At 64.8% G+C, this 20,015-nt stretch overlaps 2 protein-coding genes across 2 annotated transcripts; both read right to left on the bottom strand.

Annotated features, from left to right (window-relative positions):
* Positions 1–26: 26 nt before the first annotated feature.
* IFI30 (IFI30 lysosomal thiol reductase) lies at positions 27–2,130 on the bottom strand. Its single transcript, XM_084498896.1, has 7 exons — positions 1,910–2,130; positions 986–1,165; positions 840–914; positions 648–743; positions 404–556; positions 257–325; positions 27–170 (listed from the first exon to the last, which is right to left on the bottom strand). Exons 1-7 carry the CDS (start codon positions 2,030–2,032, stop codon positions 105–107), a joined length of 762 nt encoding a protein of 253 aa, XP_084355022.1. The 5' UTR covers positions 2,033–2,130; the 3' UTR covers positions 27–104.
* A 548-nt stretch (positions 2,131–2,678) lies between these two features.
* Positions 2,679–19,347, bottom strand: PIK3R2 (phosphoinositide-3-kinase regulatory subunit 2). The gene is made up of 16 exons (XM_084498842.1): positions 19,238–19,347; positions 14,192–14,899; positions 11,459–11,551; positions 10,904–10,966; positions 9,663–9,794; positions 9,260–9,461; positions 9,071–9,156; positions 8,653–8,758; positions 8,448–8,546; positions 8,096–8,276; positions 7,776–7,901; positions 7,393–7,535; positions 6,998–7,174; positions 6,689–6,760; positions 6,318–6,488; positions 2,679–6,005 (listed from the first exon to the last, which is right to left on the bottom strand). Exons 2-16 carry the CDS (start codon positions 14,541–14,543, stop codon positions 5,813–5,815), a joined length of 2,196 nt encoding a protein of 731 aa, XP_084354968.1. The 5' UTR covers positions 14,544–14,899; positions 19,238–19,347; the 3' UTR covers positions 2,679–5,812.
* Between the last annotated feature and the right edge of the window lie 668 nt (positions 19,348–20,015).

The raw sequence follows: 20,015 nt of genomic DNA, 5'->3' as shown, positions 1-20,015 counted from the left end.
CCGGTCCAGCAAAGCACTCGGGGGCCTTTTCTCGTTCCACAACACATTTCTCTTTATTCCCCTCTCGCTCCTCGGCGCTCCCAGCCGTCCACATCCGCCGTGTCTCAGCGCTTGCAGACCGCCCTGGGCTTCGGTTCCACGGCACTCTGGCAGCCCTCGGGCTTCTCCCCCTGCCACACAGCGGCCGGTAGTGCCCGGCAGGGCGGGGGGCACGTCCCCACAGCCCCCCCTTGGCACCTGGGTGTCCCCGTCCCACCTGGTAGAGCTGGCACACCAGCCTCAGCAGCGAGCGCTGCGCCTGCTCCTGCAGCTCGTCCGTGTGCTTCTGCGGGACACCGGGGTGAAGGGCTCATCATAACGGGCTCCTCATGGCCCCCCCGAGCCCTTTGAGCCCCCCCCTTACCCCGTTGACGACGATCCAGGGGACGTATTGGTGCGGCGGGTCGAGCGCCTCGGTCAGCTGGGCGTTGCGGTGCATCAGCGCGGTCCCCAGGTCCCCGCGCACGCAGGCAGCGATGCGCCCCGCGTCCAGCTGCGGGGCATAGACCTGCAGGCACTGCCGGGGGGGGGACACATAGAGCACGGGGCACGGGTCAGCACGGTGGGGGCGACCCCGTGGTGTCACGGGGACGGGGACGGGGACGTACGGCCTCCAGGTTTTTGGTGGCGGAGGTGCCCGACTCCATGCAGAAGATGACGGGGAAGTAGGTGGTGAAGTTCTCGCCCTCGTGCATCAGGCAGGCCTGCGGGGATGGGAACGGGGACGGGGGAGCGGTGAGGATCCCCCCCCCCCAGTGCTCACAGCACCGGGATGAGGATGGGGAGGCAGCACGGCTCACCTGGATCATGTTGCCCAAGCACTCCTCCGAGCCGTGCTGGCACTGGAACTGCCACTTGCCGCCGACCTTCTTCTCCTGCGGGACGAACCGGTCTGAGCGGGGCCGGCAGCACCGGCGGCGTGGGCACGGCGCGGGACGGCTCCTACCTGCGCGTTGCCGTACGGCACCAGCGTGATGTTCATGGTCTCGCTGGGCAGCAGCAGCCAGGTGGTGAAGAGCTGCTCCACCAGGAAGCCGCGGCATGCCGGGCACAAGCTCTCGTAGTAGAGGCTCAGCTCCACGGGAGGAGCCGTGGGGTGCGAGAGGTTGGCGCAGCGGCTCTCCGCCTGTGTGCAGAAGGTTTTGGGGTACAGGGAGATGCAACAGGGGGAGGCTGCAGCCGCCTGTGTGCGCAGGGGATGGGGTAAAGCTGCTGGGATGGGGGCGAGAAGGGGCTGTGCATGCAGCCCCCGGGGCTGGGAGGGAAGCGAAAGAGGCTGGGGGCGTCCTGCGGCTGCAGGATTCCACGTGCCGCCGGCACACAGCACTGGGGCTTTCCACAGGAACTTCCCCAATGTATTTTGGGGAAAAGTACAGCCAGCGGGGCCAGGACTTTCCTGGGCGGGAGCACAGCACCCACCGCCGGGTGGGCTGCAGCCCGTCCAGGCTCACGGGGTGCTGCCAGCCCCGCCTTGGCAGCGGTCTCACCGTCCGGCAATTCACGGCAGAATAAGCTGAAAGCTGGTTCGTGCTGAAAAAGGAGAAGTGGCAACAAAGCGCGGGGATGGAGCGAGGTCCGGCTGCAGCACGACTCTGCCCCGGGGATGTCAGGGAGCACCGCGGGGCCCGCTGGATGCAGGGACCCCGAGCATCCCCGCGCCGTGCCAAAGGGATGCTCGGAGCCGGCTCAGGCACCGGGTATGGACACTGCACGGCCGTGGTCCCGCACAACCCAGTCCCAGCCCCGCTCAGCACCGCTGTGTGCAGAGCCTCCCGTGCGTGCCGTTTCGGTGGGATGTGTCCCCCAAAACCGGGCTGTCACCGCAGCCTTGGGGGGGCGGCAGCCCTGGCACCAGCCCCGTGGCTCTGACCTGGCAGGCGACGGCGATCTCCCGCGAGCTGCACCAGAGGTGGGCCGGGTAGTCACAGGCAGGCAGGGCCACCACCACCAGCCCCGGGGCCAGCAGGGCCAGCAGGGCCAATGCAGGGGCCATGGGGACGGCGGGGTGGCCGGGAGCCAGAGCAGAGGCGAGTCTGTCCCCGTCCCCGGGAGGACTTTTAAAGCTCGGCTGCGCCCGCCTCCGCGCACCCTTCCTGCCCCGCTCGCCCTCCTCCTCCTCGTGACGCCGCCGCTGCTGACTCACACGCGGGGCCACGGCTCCGTCCCCTCGTCCTTGCTGCCCCGCTGCACGTGCCAAGGGTCAGCGTGGCGGGGTGAAGGCGCAGACCCTGCATGTTTAGGATTTGGGGTGCAGGCGCCCAGCCCAGCCCCGCTGGGGGTGTTGTTTTGCCGTGCACGGGCCGGTTGCAACAGGTCACGGGCTGAAATTCAACCCCGAGCAGCGCGGAGGCTGCGGGGCTCGGCGTGTCCCAAGCAGCTGGGGGCAGCCCTGGCCGTGCTCTGAGCCCCCGCCAAGCACCCCCAGCCCCACGGCTCTGCACCAGGGCTGTGGGTGCTGCCCAAACCCGTTCCTGGGTTTGGTTTTGGGGGCGGAGGAGGAGGAAGCTGGTACTTCCCCTGCTGGTTGCAGCCAGGCGTTTCCGGACGGTTCTTGCCCCTTTGGGCCCCCCCCTCTGCCCTTTCCTGCCTCTGGTCCCCTGGGAGACCCCTGCTCCCCCCCAAAGAAACGGCCACAGCCACATCATTAATTCTGTTTTATTTGTGTTTTTGTTTTTTTTTCCTTTTTTTTTCCTTTTTTCGAAGTACCGTACAAAAATCCTTACAGTAACAAATACTGGGTTTACATTAGTAAACATCAACAGAAAGAGCAAAGAGAACTACTGCTGGTAACGAACAGCTGAAGTGGCAAGTTAGAGTATTTATTATTGCATATACCTAAAGAACTAAAAAATCTCAGTAGCGCTCACACAGCCGCCACGTCCTCTCCGAGCACAAAGCGGTCGGGGACACCCGTGCCACCTCCGGCCACTCTCCGGTGACACGAGAGCCCTCGGGGTTACGGCGGGGGGCTCGGAGCAACGCGAGCCGACCCGAAGCAGGAGGGGTTGGACGCGGTTTTTTGGGACCTCGCCGCGATGCCGGGGGCTGCCCTCGCCCCCTGGAAGGGCCGAGCTGTGCCCCAAGGAGCAGGGACGGCCACGGTGCACCCGTGGGACGTGGGCACGCGGTTTTGGGTGGGGGACATGCGGGTGACAAGCAGCAAAGCACAGCCCAGGGCCTCGAAAAAACACATCGCTACCTGGTTAACCCGGAGGCGCGGACAAGCACGAGCGAAAGCATCAAAAAGACAAATCACAAACTAGCTTATTCCGGGGGAGCCGCGCTGCAGGGAGCTCGGGGCTTGGTTCTTCCACCCTACGGGGACAGAGGGGCGAAGCAGCGGTTCTGAGAGCCGAATCGAGCACTGTCGGGGAAATGGCAGCCCTGGGGAAGGGCCCGTTCCTCCTCGCTGCACGCGAGACCACGAGCACGGCCCCGCTGGGGCCAGACCCGCGGTGAGGGCGGCGCTGGAAGACGCGGCGGGGCCACCACGGTCCTGCTGCAGCTGGGGGCAGGAAGGGACGGCGTGGGGAGAAGCAGAAATTCGGCCAGGAGGGTAAAATTAAAAAAAAAAAACAACGCTGTCACGGGAAGCTGGAATTTCCTCGGCAGCAAAGCCCTGGGGAAGCACCGAGCGAAGCGCCGAGACGCGGACACCCAAACGCGGTGGCTGGCATGGGACCGGCCCCGAGCTCAGCTAGGTGGGGTTGTTTGGGGATGAAAGGGGCTGGAGGAGCCCACCACAGCCCACCCCGCAGGGCAGGAGCCTGGCCCAAGGCTTTGGGGTGTCCCAGCACCCCACAGACCCTGTTGGGGCTCCGTGTCTGCGCTCTGAGCATGGAGGCTGGTGGCCATGCCCTGATCTCGTGTTTCTGAGCCCAAACCATTCCCTTAACTGCCACTGCTGGCTTTTGCCAGGTGAGCCCCCGAGCGATAGCACCGAGTGCTGACAAAAAGAAGGGAACCCCAAAACAGAGCCCAGGGCCACAGAGCAGGGAATGGGGTCTGTACAGCCGAGCGTGGGGGAGCTGCCACAAACAAGGGGAACGTGACGTTTGCCCCAACAACCCCAGACCCCAAAAGGATCCAAAAGGATCTGGGAACCGTCCCGGACCTGCACGAGCAGCAGAGGTGACCGGGGGAAGAGGGAGAGCGAGCGATAGGAATGGGGCAGGCCCTGCTGCAGGCGGTGCGTGGAGGATGGGACGCAGGCAGAGGACATGCGAGCGCACCGTGCTCTGGCACCGGGTGTGCAGGGCGCCCCGCAGAGCGAGCTGCAACGCAAAGCAGAAGCAGCAAAACCTACAGCATCCCCCAGCCCTTCCGGAGGTCCCGGCAAGGGAAGGGGAAGAGCCTCTCAGGCAAATCAGAGAGGACGAGCAACGCTCTGCTCAATCCAGGCAGACCGGATAACCCCGTAAAGCAGAAACCACCACGGCCTCGGCTCGCAGGCTCGGGTGCAGCTTTTACAACCCCCCGCGCCCTCTGCGCTCAGCAATTTCTGCAAAGTTCCTGCAAAAATTTCTGCAGAAATTTTTCTGCAAAGCCCTGCCCGTGCCTGCCAGCCGCGAGGGGCACCCCTACAGTGTCCCCCCCCCCCTCCCCGTACAGTCCCCATACAGTACTGACGAATATAAGTGCTTTGCATACACAGTTCCACATCATGCATATACATTTCTACGTGCTAAGGCCCCCTAGGCCCAGCGGAGATACCGTCCTCCTGCAGCAGAGGTCCTTCATTTTGCGGCGGGCTCGTAGTGTGCGGCGGGCTCCGAACCCCTTCCTGCTCACGCTGGCAGGAGCCGAGCCCTGCAGCAGCCCGGATGGATGCTGCCCACACGCTTGCAGGTGGGAGTGGGAGCTGAGCACCCGCCGGGACTAGGTAGAAAGCAGCTGATTACAAAAAAAGAACCATATTTACAGAGCTACAGTTAGCTTCAACGGGTTGCGCTCGCAGAGATTCACCAAAGACAACCAGGAGAACAAAGAGCTGCGCGCCCCGGGTACCGACGGGGGTTTCACAGCTTAGTTGGCACGACTAAGGTGAGAGATTCGTCGCCTGCCGGGTCCTCCCTCCCCTGGCAGCAACGCTCAGGAGGTGGCTACGACACCAGGGAATAAATCAGGGAGAAGGGGCACAGCACGGAGCGGGGACCTCGGTCACGAAGCCCCCTCCCCGGCACGCCCGCCGCCCCACGGACACTTTTCTCTTGGTGAAACCGAGTCTCTGCACAGCGGAGCAGCAGCCCTCGTACCAGACACCAGCTCCCACCCCAGCCCGCGAAGTCACCGAGGGAAGGGAGAGCGGAGGACGCGTACGCTCGGCGGAGGCTCCTCCTCTGCCTTCTCCAGCGCCCGGGGCAGGGAGCCCCTCGCTCAGAGCAGCAGTGACCTGCACCGGAGCGCAGGGGAATCGGGATCTAGCTCTACGGTGATGCATAGCGGGGCAACCTGCCAGCAAGAAGGGGTCTGACCTGTTTGTCGGGGAAGGGGAAGGGCTGTGCTCGCCCACAGCGGTTCAATTCCAACTGGATCCCACCTCCTAAGGACTGGAGCCCACTGGGAGGCAACAGCCCAGCCTTTTTGTCCCATCAGCCAACACGGGTTTCAGCTACTGACCAAAAAGGGACACCAGGAACGGTCACAGACATCTCGGAGGCTCTGGAGGGGCAGGAGCACAGAGACTCAACTATACAGGGTGCAAGAGTCCAGAGCCAGAAAGCAGTGCCCTGGGGAGAAGCTGAAGGCAGCTGTTGTGTTGTGCACGGGCTGCTCATCTGGCGGGTGGCTGGGAAAGGACCGGGTGAGCCAGCGTGACATTCAGGGAGTCATTGTGCTGCACCAGGGACGTGTGCTTGTAGTGCAAGACCAGGTCCTTGAGGGAGGCGTAGAGGTTGTAGGGCTCCGCGAAGCCGTAGCCAGACGCCGTCTTGTAGATGACGCAGTGCTTGGTGTCGCCGTCCACCCTGGCGGGGAGAGAAGGGAGCGCGGGTTAGCGGCGAGCGAGGAACCCCCCCAGGGAAAGTGACAGTGGGGCACAAGCAGGAGCAGCCCAAAGCCACGTCTGGCCCTGGCACGAGGAGCTGAAGGCAGACGGGAGACCTGGGGGAAGCCCAGCCTGCCAGCTGACGCCTCCGCCAGCCTCCAGCATCTGGCAGGAGAAGGGCAGGGCGACACGGGTGCCAGCCCCATCCCGCCACGTCTCCCTCTGCCCGTCTGTGCTCCCCACGTGTCTCCCAGAGTCGAGGTGGCAGCCCCGGCCCCACGGAGGTACTCACACCACGGAGCAGGCGTAGCACCCCTTCTGGCTGCTCTCGCGGATCAGGAAGGTGCCGTCCCGCTTGCCGCACAGCATCTCCTCGGCCTGCAGCCGGTTGATCTTCCCCACGTACCACGTCCGCTCCTCGTGGTGAGGCAGCTCCTCCTCGTCGTCCATCATGGAGTACTGACTGCAATCGAGCACACGCAGGGTGTCAGGGCCCCTCACTTCAGGCACGTGCCCCCCCAGCATCTCCCCTCCCGCCGGTAGCTGCCAGCACTCCTCCCAGCAGGGAATTCATCCTCAGCTCCCAGACAGGGCGATGGGATTTGCCCAAGGCTCTGGATCAGCCCCCCCCACGCCCCCTGACACGTGAGCGGGGACACTCACTCCTCCGTCTCGTTCTTGATGCCCAGCCACTCATTGATTTTCTTCTGCCGGGCACCTTTCTGCGTCAGCCACCTGGGGAAGGAGAGGAAGAGCTCAGGAGAGGCAGCACTCACGCAGCCATCGCCAGAGGGCAGCAGCCTCCCCCCTTTGAGAAGCCGCCATTCCCTGAAGCCGCTGCACGCAGCAGCCCTGCCAGCCGGTCCAACAAGCCTCAAAGCCCTCGAGGAGCCAGCTGGAAGGCTCCTGGGCCGGGCTGGAGGGGAAGCAGGGCCCCTCTGCCAGCCCTCCGCGGGGGTAGGAGCTACCTACACCAAGTACTGGTCCCGCAGTTTGCGCAGCTGCATGAGGTCAGGCTTGAGGCTGTTCATGCGCTTGTCGATCTCCCGGTTTTCCGAGGCTTGTTTCTTCAGGTCCTGCTCCAGCTTCATCTTGCTGTCGTGAATCTCCGTGATGCGAGATTTCAGCTTCTCCGAGTTCATGAGGATCCTGGGAGGAGGAGAAAGGAAAGGGGGAAGGGAGGGGGGGAAATTCGGCTGTGAGCCAAGGTGGGGGAGGCGGAGGAGGCAGCCTGCCAGCTCCCGCCCGCAGCAGGAGCGACGAGGACAGCACGTGCCTCAGCTCTGCCCCGAGCCCCCACGATCCCCCCCCCAGCCCCAGGAGCCCTTCCTCGGGCAGGGCAGGTCACCGCAGCCCTCAATCCTCACCGCTGCACCTCCTTCTCGTTGCCCTCCCTCCGGAAGCGCTCGATGTACTCCTTGCTGCACTTCTCCTGCGTCTGACACTGCTCCTCGAAGATCTTGATCGTCTCGTTGAAGGCCTCGATTGCCGTCCTCTTCATCTGCAGCTCCTGAATTCGGAGAGAGGGGAGAGCTGAGGAAGCGGCGAGGATTTGGGCGGGTTTCTGCCCGTCTGCAGCCCCTTCCCACCCCCCTCCCCATCCAGCACCGTCCTCGGTGCAGTCAAAATATCCCCCACTTCAAAGCCTGTTCTCCGAGGAGCCCTCTGGAGCCCAGGAGCAGACAAATGGGGCAGTGGGTGCCCAGCCTCTGCTCTCTGTGCCCCGTGTGTGCCCCCCGGGGACGCGTACCTGGGACGTGCGCGTGTACTCCTCGTACAGCAGGTCGTACTCCCAGCTCTTGTCCTGGTACTGCTGGTGATAGACTTTCAGCTGCTCTCCCACGGCTTCCACGCTGTCCTCTTTCACCACTTGGTCCTGCCGTACACACAGCCTCAGTCAGGACCCGCTCCTGCCCCTCTACAAGGTAACAGGCCCCCAAAAAAAACCACCAGCCCTGCAGGGTGCCCCGCAAAGCAACGTCCCAGCACGGGGAAGAGGCGCTGCGTCTACCAGAGGGCCGGGATGATGGATGCCCGTGGTTTGGGCTGTCCCTGCAGCACCGACCTCACCTGCTGGTACTTGGAGATGGGGTAGAGCAGCCGCGTGTCCAGCTTGGCGTTGTACTGGGCGAGCGACTCGTGCCGGTAATGTGTGATGAGCTCCACCACCGAGCCAAAAGTCAGGGGCTCCGAGAAGCCGTACTTGCCTTCCCGGTGGAAGATCTTGATCAGTTTGTTGTTGCCTCCTTTCCTGCAGAGAGGAGGGGAGAGCAGGGGGTGTTTATCACCACCGCAGCGCCCTGCACCAGCCTGGATGTGTCCCTTGTGCCAGCCTGACGTCCCAGCTGCCACAAGCACAGGGACACGGGCTGAGAGCTTCGCCCCAGAGCAGCAGAGGCTCTGGGAGATCCCAATTTCCTACCTGAGCGTGAGCGTGTACTCGCCCTGGATCTTGCTGGAAGCATCCCGCACCAGGAAGGTACCGTCCGGCGTGTCCCGCAGCTTCTCGTTCACTTCCTCCCTGCGAGGGACAGGGATGATTGTCACGGCCCGTGAGGCACAGCCAGAGCTGCCCTGAACCCGACAGGGTGGGCACACAGAGCTGGAGCTGCCGGCCACCCCCTTACCGGGAAATGTCACCCCAGTACCACTCGGCGTCCTGCAAGGGCACGCTGTTCCCGTTGGCCAGGCTGGCGGCGCTGGGCTTTGGCTTAGGAGGCTTTGGAGGCAACGCTGTAAGAGAAGCAGGGTTGAGGAAGGGTTGAATTCGGGCTGGCCCAAATCCCAGCTCCCCACCCTTGGAGCTCCAAGTCCCCCTCTCCCCGCAGTGACTGTCCTGGGAAGCCCCACTCGGCCGCTGTGCTGCCAGGAGCTGCTCCAGGCACATCTACAGCAAGAGATCAGCACCTCCAGGAGGCATCCGAGCACAGCTGGGCTACAGAAAGCCCTCAGCAATCTGCTTGTGGAGGCAAAATCCACGCCCACGGAGCACAAACGGCAGCGCCTCGGGCCCCAAGGGGGCGTTTCAGCCACTGGGGACAGTACCTGGAGGCAGCTGTTCCGGCTCCAACTCCTTCAGCTGCAGAAGCATCTCCAGAAAAAGCACGGAGAAGTCAGGGCTCAGCTCTGGGCTGCGGGGAGAGAGGAACCAGTGAGATCAGCCTGGGCTCCTCGTCCTGGCAGGCAAAGAGGCCGGCACGGGGCACGCGGCAGGGACCCGAGAGCCTCACGTACCTGGCGCCAGGCAGCCGGAGGAGAAGGGGGCCGAAAATCTCTCCCAGGGCCCGAGGGTGGAGGTTGTTGCTCTCGGCCTGCTGTGATACCTTCCCCAGATGCCGGAGCAGGAACTGCAGGGTGAGCGTGTTCTGGAGCGGGACCGCAGGCGACTCCAGGGCCAGCAGCAGCTGTTTCCGGCAATTCTCCGGCTGGGGAACCTCTGGGGAGAGAAGCAAGACACGATGGGGAGGGCTGGGACAGCCAGCACCGCACTCCACGCGCTGGCAGCCACGGGGTGGGAGCGCTGTCAGCAGCAGAGGCCGTGTGACAGACCCCATAGGGACAGGATCTGTTTTAGTAACCCAAACGCATCCATCCCACCCGCGTCCCCGTTCCCAAGCGTGGCCGGGGAGGCCCTTACCCTGCAGGACACGGAGGATGTCTCCGTGCACCGCCACGGGCACCACGGGGGAAGGCAGGTCCTGCAGGTAGCCGCGCAGCGCCTCGCCCAGGGAGTGCACGTCGAAGGGCTCCAGGTCGCCCAGGCTCCAATCTGCCGGGGCAGAGATCTCCCATGGGTGGTGGGCGCACACCCCGGGCGCCCAGGAGGCAGCCCCGGTGCTGCCAGCACCTCGCAGCCATCCCGTGGCACAGCAGGAGAGCAGCGAGTTTGGGGGGGGTCAGCACGGTGAAGCCAGACAGCTGGGGTCAGGCCACAAAGCAGCCACAAAACCCCAGGCACGGGTGGGCTGCGGGGATCTGCACAAACAGCCCTGAACTCGCTGCAAGCTCTGCTCCTGCGGGATGCAGCCCACGCTCGGTGCAGCCCCCCCGGCCAGCCAGAGAGCCTGGGATGCAGCACACGAGACCCCCAGGGGAGCACAGAGCTCTCAGAGCCAAGCAGCCCACGCGGCCAAGACCTCCTCGACGTGCCCATGTCCCACATCACGCTGCCTCAAGCTCCCCCAGGAGGGCACAGAGGTAATTTGGTGTGCCCGCACCTTCTGCGGGTCAGAGCTTTGTTCTTTGCTGCTGCTGTTGGAGATGTGTGCGGAGAGGGAGACAGCCGACCGGCCACATATGGGGAAAACATGAGGAAAATGCCTCCCTCCACCCGTGCTGCCCCACAAATGCAAGGCTCAGGCTGTGAGGACAGCACACACCGCCTGCAGGAAGAGCTGACAGCACCGCTCAGCTCGGGTTTGTGAGGAGTGGAAGCAAAGAAGGCAGCGAGGTGCTGGAAGAGGCCCAGCAGAGCCACGGCTCCAGCCCCCAGGCTGAGCTCTGAGATCCTCCCCTGCTCGTTCTCGTTCGTGGCGGGACAGAGCCAGAGGAGCCTCTGCAGCACCCTGAGCTCAGGGCGCCCCAAAGAGACGGCAGGAGACGTGTGGGGAATTCACTGCGAGCCCCCACAGCTGGCGCTGCATCCCTTCACCCCGGCAGGAATCCCCCCGTCCTGTCCCATCCCGTCCCCAGCACGAAAAAAGAAGGGGCTGGGGCAGGACAGGGCAGGCCCAGCCCCGCAGGCAGCGTGCCGGCAGTCAGGAACTGCCGGGGACAGGCGAGCCCGGCCTGGATTGCATTAGTGCTGGCGCTGTCACATCCCCTAATCTCCTCCATCTGAGCCCGTTCGCCTCCTCGCCGCGACGAGCTGGTTCTTACCGGTTCTCAGAGCTTGCCTCAGTTCGGAGCCAGATGTCCTGTACAACATCTCACTGTCTAACCCTGCGGAAGCGAGGAGGCTGCTGTGAGCTGTGAGCTGCGAGCCCCGCGGCTCGCGCGCGGCCGTTTCGCAGCCAGCCCCGTTGCCAGCCCCGCTGCCAGCCCAGCTGGCTCCCACAGATGCTGCCACAGCCCCCCCGTGCCCCCCCCGGGACACCCCGCTGCAGCTCCAAGCCCTGGCTCAGTGCCCTCGTGGCACGGATTTAGGGTAGGGTGCTCTGTAGCCCCCAGGAGAGCTTGCCCAGCACCCAGCCGGGCTGTGTGGGCGTCCCGTTGCGGACCCAGAGCTGCAACATGAGCAATTCGGATCAGGATGGCACAGTGGGGTCAGGCCGGACCCTGGGGACCCAAATTTGAGGCCAGAGAGGAGCGGGAGGCCCCCCTCCTGCAGGCAGCTGCGTGCCGCGTGTCGCGCTGAGCTCGGACCAACGCCAGCAGCTTTGCACAGCAGCTGCCTTCCCCCCCCCGGCCTCGCCGCGGCTCTCGGGCCCCCACCTTTCTTCTCGATAGCTTCCACCAGCTTCACCAGCAGCGGCGGCGCGACCTCCGGGGGACTGAACTGCTCCTGCAGGTCGGGGAGAGGAGACCCTGGGGAGGAGGGAGAGAGAAAAGGAGGCGTCAGACCCAGCTCGGCCCGCAGCAGAGCCAGGGATGGACACAACCAACGCTGCTCCCAGCAGTGGTGTCCCTGAGCAGGGAAAGCCCGGCCCCTGCTGCCAGCCACAGCCCCGCAAACACCGCACGGAGCCTGCGAGCTGGCCCCAAAACCCGCACAGCACTCGTTGAGCCCAGCCTTGCTCGGAGCCCTACAGAGCACAGCGGGGTGCGTGCATGTCGAGGGATCCCCGCTGCTTTCTGCGGAGCTGAGTTTACCTCCCCGAGCACCCTGGGGACCGAGTGACACCCGGGCAAGCACCGCAGGGGTTACTCGGGCTCCGGGGCTCCGGCCAGGCTCAGCCTCTGCCCGGGCCAGGACGTGGCACAGGGCTGGCGGAGCGGCGTGGCCGGGGAGCTCGCTCGCGGCGCTGAGCTGTGATTAATGCAGCGATTCAGGCAGAGCGCTGCGTCAGCAAATTCCTGCCCTCGATTGCTCGCTGAACATGGAAACCGGCCCTCTCGCTGCCTCCCCCTCCCCTCTACCCCACGGCCTCCTCCGTGCAAGCTGTTACGGGGCACGGGAACCCGCAGCACGGGACCCCGTTGCCCTTTGGGGTGGGGGGAGCCGCGGGCAGGCGGTGATTTCCACGTGCCCGAGCCCCACGAGGCCTCCCCACCGCAGCCGTGCGCTCCCAAACCCTCTCCACGAGGACCCAGGGCACGGCCCCGCGTGGAGCAGCGGCGTTTCAGCGCCGCCTCGGGTCTGTAATGGGGTGGGGGCAGCGTGGGAAGGGTTGCGGCACGCCGCCCGCCAGGGCTGCTGCTTCTGCTGCTGTGCCCGAGGCGCCTCTCGGCGAGCTGGAGCCGGAGCTGGGAGCTGCAGCTGGATCACGGGGCCGTGTGGAGGAGCTGCCAAGGCGGGGAGCCTACGTGCTGCGGCGTGGTGGCTTCGGGGCTGGCTCGGCAGGGCCCCGGGCACCTTTCCCTGCGCTCAGGGTGACGCAGGCCGGGGCAGGAGCGCGCACGCCCGGCCGCGAGGCTGCCAGAGGGAGCGAGAGCAGAGAAAGGTTGAGCACCAGGCAGGGCACGAGGCTCCCCCAGCACCGGGGACAGCCAGCACGGGCTGCTGGATTGAAGCAGAGCCAGGAGGTTGCTTCTTGTTGTGAAATGTGGCCCCAGTGTCACGGCTGTGACCACAACTTGCCCAGTGTGTGCCCGGCTGAACCTCGTGGCCCCACGGCCTCAAAAGGGGGGACAAAGCAGCTCGGGGCAGTGCTGAGGAGAAAGGAGCAGCTCGGCGAGACCCCAAACTGCTGCAGGAGGACCCCACAAGCACAGCAGGGCCGTGCAGAGAGTCACCGCGGTGTCCCCGGGGCAGGACAGGGCCCTGCATGGTGCTGCTTGGGGCTGGGCCTGACCCTCGGAAGGGAGAAGTATAAAAGCTGAGCTCCCCACGTGGCCCGGCTGGGAATGTGCCGCTTCAGCAGGCAGCAGCTCGTGTTTTTGGCTGCCAGCAGCGGGTCCTGAGCCCGCCGTGCTCCGGGCAGGGCCGAGGGAACAAGGGCACTCAGAGCGCGGCCGGGGCGGCTGCGGAAATATTTCCGAGCCGCATTTTCCGCTCGTGCTCTCTGCAGAAGGTGAACGCCAACACCAGGGGCTCAAATTCAGCCTCGGAAAGAGCCAGGCCTCGCTGCTCTTCCTCGTGGCCGTGCACCCGTGCGTGGCGGAGGGGCTGAGGGACCGCTGGAGGCCAGGACAGCCCCGGGAAGGAGCAGGGCAGGAATTGAGGCGGCTGCGAGCTGCGTGGGGGCAGCCAGGAGCCGTCTGTGCACCTCCCAGGCAGGCCTCACCCCAGCGGGGCAGGCAGACCGCGAAGAACTACCACGGGCTTGGCTTCCGTACAACTTCAGGGTTGCAAAAAAATATGTAAAATAAATAAATAAAACGCGCCAGGGCCGACACAGCCACCCCAGAGTCCCCAAGTTGGAGATGTCCCCAACCCCGAGGGGTGCAACAGCGAGACACCCGGCCCCAGCACCCTGCCCCGTGCTCCTTTCCACCCCTCAGGACCCCAAAGAGGGTCCGTCCAGCGTCTGATGGGACAGAAAAGAAAGAAAAAGGCAAAAAATGCACAGGATGCAGCTCTCCAGGCAGCGCCAAGCCCGGCTGTGCCCGTGCCCAGCCCCAGCCCTGCCACCCGTGGACAGGGAGCGGTGCCAGGCAGGCGAGTGATTAGCTGCAGCTCTGCAAGTCCTCTTCTCCACCCGGACTTTTCTCCTCCTGCCCAGAGAGGAGGAATTGTGCGTCTCAGCGGGGCCAGGAGGCGCTTGGCAGGGAGCGGCAGAGGCAGGGAGGCGGGTGGGAGAGGTCAGGGTTTTTTTTTCTTGAGGGAAGGAGCGGGGCAAAACCTCGGCGGGGCAGGGAGAGGGGATCCATGGGGCTGGTCGTGGGCCAGGGAAGGATTTTGGAGAGGTTACAGCGGGACGGGGCTCGCCCTGAGAAGCAGCACCAAGGAGCTCAGAGCACGGCAGGAACAAAGAACTTGCCTTTTTGGCCAAGGCTGAGCGTGAGCACACAAAACCTGAGCAGCTCAGCTCACAGGCAGTGAAAGAGGCACTTGGCAGGGCTTACCTTGCTCCGGAGCCTCCTGCAGCCGGCAGCCGCCGGCCCCCGGTGTGGCGGGCAGGGGTCTCTGCACCCGAGGCCGGTGCGAAGGGACGGAGATCTTCACGGGCCCCACGTACTCCACGTAGGTGCCGGGGAAGTCGCCCTTCTGCTTGGTCCTCTCGTTGACTCCCAGGATCCAGCCGATCTGGTTGGGGTTCTGCTCGTCGCCGTCTTTGAAGCCCAAAGCTTGCAGGGCCCCCTTGCTGACCACCAGGATGTCTCCGGGCAGCAGGTCGATGTCCTCCTCGCGCTCCTTGCGGTAGGGGTAGAGGGCGCGGTACTGGAAGCCGTCGGTGCTGCCCATCCTCTCGGCCATGGCGAGAGCGGCTCCGAGCTTTCTCTGCGTGGAGAGGCGAGCCCTCAGGGGCAGCTCTCCCCCATCGGCGCTCTCCAGAGGTCTCTGCACGAAGCGGCGCCTCGGGGAGCCCGGTCCCAGCGCGCCCCGGGGTGCTTAGGTGCAGCCCCTTTTCCTCAGCTTGAAGCCGCGATTCAGCCAGATGATGGAGCAGAGGGAGAAGGAGACGACCATAATCCAGCGCTCGCGAGAGGGCATGCGGCGGAGAAACGCAGCCGGGTCCCGTTCACCACAAGAGAGGCGGCTTCCCCGGAGCCTGGAGGGTGAGAGCTTCGAGCCGAGAGCCACAGGGCATGCTGCTTCTGCCTCCCCAGCACCTGCGGGGAGAAAAATGTGGAGTGTCACCACCCAGCACGGCGCCCCGAGCCCCCCAGGATGGAGCAGGGGGCTCGTGCCGGTGAGGCAGCGCTCGCTCCTTGCCCTGCCAGGCTCCTGCCGAGCCCTGCATCCGGGCGCTCCTTGCCAGGACATGCTAAGAGCGAATTTGCACTCCAAAAAAACAAAAAAAAAACAACCATAAAGGGGAGAGAGGAGCCGGCGGCTGCTCACAGGGAGGACGCCTCCTCCCCTGCTCTCCGCGCAGCTTCTGCGAGCGAGGGCGCAGCGAGAGGGACAGGACGGCCTTTATGCGGGAGGTGGTGCCCAGGGAATTTCACCTTTTCTGGTGAAATTGGATCTTTAGAAGCCTTCGAGCCTGCTTCGAGCTGCTACCTGCCTCTGAGCTATTGAAATAGAGAGAAATGGAAGGATGAGGGTGCCTGCCCGGCCCAGAAAGCCACCAAAAAGAACAGACCCAGGTTGTAACACGTTGTTGGAGGGCTGCTGAGCCGGGGCATTGCCCCCCAGCCATGCACGGCCCCTTTCCCATCCCCTCCCTGCCCTTTCCAGCTCCCTCGGGCTGAGCTGGGCGAGCCCCAGCGCCGAGGAAGGGACCTCGAAGGCAACGGGGCGGCCGCAGCTGGAAACCAGTGCTCCCAGTGCTCCCAGTGCCCCTGCCGAAACGCTGCGGGTCCTGCCGACGGCTTGAGCTGCCTCTGCCCAGAAACCCAAACCTCACCTGCTTCCCAAATCCCATCCCGGCCAGGAAAATATAACCCCACGACCCAGAGCGCAGATTTACGGCCGTGCTCCGCCGCCTGCCCCTCGCCCCTCTGAGCTCTGCCTACCGGGGTCTGAGGCAGAGCAATCCCGGCGAGGACAGAGCCCAAAACGTGCCCCGAGGCAGCGGGGCCGGCACCTCCCCGGCTTCCACGCCGGGATTTTGGCACCGAGGCGAACTCGTTCAGTGGCTTTGGAGAGCAGAGTGTGGCCCCGGAGCTCCTGAGGCTCCCCGAGGAGCAGGTCCCACAGCTTCTGGCTCCCTCCAGCCCGGCGCCGGCTCTTGCACAAGGCGAGAAGAGCTGCTCGCAGCCCTGGCTCTGGGCTGCCCTGCTCCCCACGCCCCAGCACCCAAAAATCTGGGGGGAATTCACCCAGCGCCAGGCTCCTCGGCCTCCCCGTGCTGCGAGCGGTGACGGAGGGTGAGGAGCACCCGGCCCCCAACCCCACAAATCCCACGGCGGGGAGCAGGCGTGTTTTTGGGGAGGGGGAAGGGACCACGCGTTTCCCCAAGCCCTTAAATAGATGTTTGGAGGGAAGGCGAGCTCGGGAAGGAGGCAGGAGGTGCTGGGAGCACGGGACACGCACGAGCCTGCCCGCTGCAAGCACACGTCTGGAGCTGGGGGCTCTGCGTGTGCCGGGTTTCCAGCAGCTCTCCAGCAAAATTTTGGCTGGGCCTGGCTCCAAGCTCGCAGGGAGGAAGCCTCCTGTGTGTGTCTGTGCTCGGTGGGCTCCCCCAAAACCCCCCCCCCGCCATCAGGCATCGAAATACCTTCGGTCCAGCTATCGCCGTGCCCAGAAACAATCGGGCGATTCATGGGCTGCTGTCAGGACTTGCTTTGTTGGACGCATCAGCTCGGAACAAAAAGCACATTGCGAGGCTTTTGGTGCCTAAAGAAAAGCATCTTAAGGCTGAAAACGCGGTTCCTGGGCTTCTCGAGCCAGCTCCGAGCGCGGTTCAAAGTGCAGCTCGACTCGAAGCGAGCCGAAGCGTTGCTTTCCCTCCAGCGAGGCGAAAGAATGCATAAAAATATTTGAAAAAAATAATAAAAAAAAAAAAGGAATGTTTGTGACAGCCTGCACGGCCAAACGCGTCCAAGTTACATCAGATCCTTGGGGGGGGGGAACCCAGCTCCAAATCAAGGCCTGAGCCGCGAGGTGCTGCGTGTCAGGGGGCTGCAAAGAAGGAGAAGGAACCTTTCTTTGGAGAGAAAGGAGGGTGATGGAACCAGGGGGAGAAATAAAAACGGTTCAGGGTTGGGGTTTGTGCTTCCAGGCTGCCTGGTGCTTCCCTCTGAGCAGCGAGCGCCGTCCCGAGCCGGGGCTGCCTCTGCCCCAAGCCTCGTAGGGGGGGCACAGAGCAGCCGAAGCCATTTCCAGCTCTTTTCTCACCAAAACCCACTTCTGGTGCAGCAGAGCACGCAGCAGGGCCCCGCGAGCAGCAGCTCTCCGGGGACGCCGTGGTTACTCCTCCGAATACGTGACCGCTGCCGACCTCGTGCTTTGGGAAGTTTGGGAGGAATTGCTTGGGTTTCTCCTCACCCAGGGCCCTTCTTGCTCCCTCTGGAGCTCACCCACCTCAGGAGCTTTCTCCTCCTCACCTCAGGAGCCTTGTGCTCGGCTGGAAGCTTTCCCTCGCCGGCACGGAGCGGAGAAGGGCGACGTGCCTCGCACCAGGTCCCTCTGGGATCTGGGATCCCTGGGATCGCTGTGACAATTTGTTAGGAGCCCTCTGAGCACAGCCAGGGCACGAAACGACCCACGAGGTGAGAGGGAACCGCAGCAGCAGGGCAGGGTTCTTAGGGTAGGGGCTGACACCAAACTCCACGGCTCCTTCCCTCCTTTTTTTATCTCCCCTCACCCTGTGGCTCCAGCGCCGAGCCGCGGCTCCAGATATCCTCGGAGGAATTCAAAGAGCCCCCGATATTATAAATACTCCTTTTTTTCTTTTTTTTTTTTTTTATATTATAAACACACTGAAGCGCCGGCACTCTGCCACCGCTCCGAGCTGGCTCGGCTCCCCGCTGCATTCCAGCTGAGCTGCGGTTTTTCTCTCCCAGCCCGGAGCTTTTGTCCGGCGAGAACCGACGGAGGGGCAGAGAGGATTTGCCCACGTTCCCAACCCCTTTTTCCTAAGGGGTTAAAAAATAAAAAAAAAATAAAAAATAAATTAAAAAAGGAGGGTCTGGGGGCAGCAGTCACCCCCCGGGAGGAGCCAGGCGCCGCCGAGCGCCGCAGGGGGAACTGGAAGCAGGATTTGTGCGCGTCAGAGCCGAGAGTCACCAAAGAAACCCAACCATCCCGTGGACTTTCCCACATCATGGAAGGGGCAGGGACTGGAGCAGAGGCCAAGCCAGCCTCCGGGACACCCCAGCCCCTTCGCATGCGAGGGAAGGGCGGGCGGAAGGGCCAGGAAAGCGACGATTTAGGCTATATTTACTCAGCTGTCTCCATTCTCTCGCTCTCACAGAGGGGAAAGTCACAGGGCCAGCTCCCCAGCGGGCCCCGGAGCTGCTCTGGCAATAAAAACCGGGCGCTGACGGCGGGCGAGGCAGCCATTCCCCCGCCACACCGGGCATACGGGTGCTGCACGGCGCCGCTCCAGCTCCCGCACCGCTCCTTCAGGCATTATTTCCCCCCCCCCAGCTTTTATTTCCCATTCCTCTCCCTTTCGCAAGTTCGTGGCCATGGGAAACTTCCCCTTCGAGGGGCCGAGGAGCGTCCCTGAGGCACGCAGGGCACGGACCCTGCTGCAAGGAGCCGCGTTGGCCCCATCCCAGGAGCCAGGATTTGGGGGGCGAGCTGTCGGCGACCCCCCCCCCCAGGGCACCGAGCCCCATGCTGGGGAAGCTCAGCCCAGCACCACGGTGCTGAGCAGCGGCCCCAGCCCTCACACAGGCTGCCCACGACCCCTGGCTGCACCCAGAGGGGTCCCTGCAATGGGACCTTGGGGGGGGGCTCTGCAGGCTGAGGGGGGGCAGCGACAGCCCCGGTATTGCTGAGGGACACGGAGGGGACGGGGACGCCTCAGCAGAGCCCCAGGAGGGGACGGGGGACAGGGCCTGGGCCCGATCAGGCGCTGTGCCCCCCCCCCAGGACCCCCTCAGGGCTCGTTGCCCCCCCTTAGGACCCCTTTAAGGCCCATTTCGCCCCCTCAGGGTCTACTGCGCCCCCCTCAGGACCCTCTGCTCCCCTCCAGGGCCCCCTCAAGACCCCCTGAGGACCCCCTCAGGCGCTGCCCCCCCCCTCAGAGCCCCCTGAGGGTCCCCTCAGGACCCTCTCAGGGCCCCCTCAGGCGCTGCCCCCTTTCAGGACCCCCTCAAGACCCCCTTAGGGCCCAGCTGCCCCCCTCAGAGCCCCCCCAGAAGCCCCTCAGAGCCCCCTCAGGGCCCTTTACCCCCCCCAGGGCCTCCTCAGGGCCCCCTCAGGCCCCGCTGCCCCCCCCCAGAGCCCCCTCAGAGCCCCCTCAGGACCCGCAGCTCCCCCTCAGCCCCTCCCAGGCTCTTCCCCACCCCCTCCCGCCCCCCTCCCGTCCCCGGTCCCGGTCCCGTTCCCACCTCTCCGCCGCCCCCGCGGGCCGCCGCCGCCGCTCGCCTCCAGCCCCGCTGCTGCCTCCGAAGGGCCCGAACGGCGCCGGAACGGCCCGAGCCCGCCCCGGAAAGGGCCGAACGAGGCCGAACAGCCCCGAAGGGCTCCGAAAGGCTCCGAAAGGCTCCGAAGGGTTCCGAAGGCTTCCGAAGGGTTCCGAAGGGTTCCGAAGGGTTGCGGAGGGCCCGTGGCCACGCCCCTTCCCCGCCGCCCGGGGCCACGCCCCTCGGCCGAGCCGCTCCGGAAAGAGCCGAGCGGCGGCTGGGGAGGAGGGAACGGGAGAAGGGAGCGGGGGCGCCCCCTGGTGGCGGGAGAGGGGAGTGGCGCGGCGCGGGGCGGCACCGGGCACTGCACGGGGGCTGCAACGGGCATTGAGCATTGTACCGGGCATTGCACCGGGCATTGCACGGGGCTTACAACGGCACGGAGCATTGCACCGGGCATTAAGCATTGCACCGGGCATTGCACGGGGGCTGCATTGAGGCATTGAGCATTGCACCGGGCATTGCACGGGGGCTGCACCAGGCACTGAGCATTGCACCGGGCATTAAGAATTGCACCGGGCATTGCACGGGGCAGTGCACGGGGGCTGCAACAGGCATTAAGCATTGCACTGGGCATTGCATGGGGGATGCACTGGGCATTGCACGGGCGCTGCAACAGGCATTGCAATGGGCATTGCACAGGAGCTGCAACAGGCATTGAGCATTGCACCAGGCATTGCATGGGGGATGCACCGGGCATTGA

The sequence above is a fragment of the Aythya ferina genome (assembly GCF_964211825.1).
Source record: "Aythya ferina genome assembly, chromosome: 26".
Lineage (NCBI taxonomy): Eukaryota > Metazoa > Chordata > Aves > Anseriformes > Anatidae > Aythya > Aythya ferina.
Note: the sequence above shows the minus strand (reverse complement) of the source record. Positions and strands in the feature narration are given on the sequence as shown.

Bases quoted from the DNA above. Each gene is read 5' to 3' on its own strand.
- IFI30 (XM_084498896.1), bottom strand. From the start codon at position 2,032: ATGGCCCCTGCATTGGCCCTGCTGGCCCTGCTGGCCCCGGGGCTGGTG. The intron at 744-839 runs GTGAGCCGTGCT...CCATCCCCGCAG, and splicing joins GCTTGGGCAACATGATCCAG to GCCTGCCTGATGCACGAGGG. The intron at 326-403 runs GTAAGGGGGGGG...GGTGTCCCGCAG, and splicing joins CCTGGATCGTCGTCAACGGG to AAGCACACGGACGAGCTGCA.
- PIK3R2 (XM_084498842.1), bottom strand. From the start codon at position 14,543: ATGGCCGAGAGGATGGGCAGCACCGACGGCTTCCAGTACCGCGCCCTC. The intron at 8,277-8,447 runs GTAGGAAATTGG...TCCTCTCTGCAG, and splicing joins GAGTACACGCTCACGCTCAG to GAAAGGAGGCAACAACAAAC. The intron at 7,902-8,095 runs GTGAGGTCGGTG...TGTGTACGGCAG, and splicing joins CCATCTCCAAGTACCAGCAG to GACCAAGTGGTGAAAGAGGA.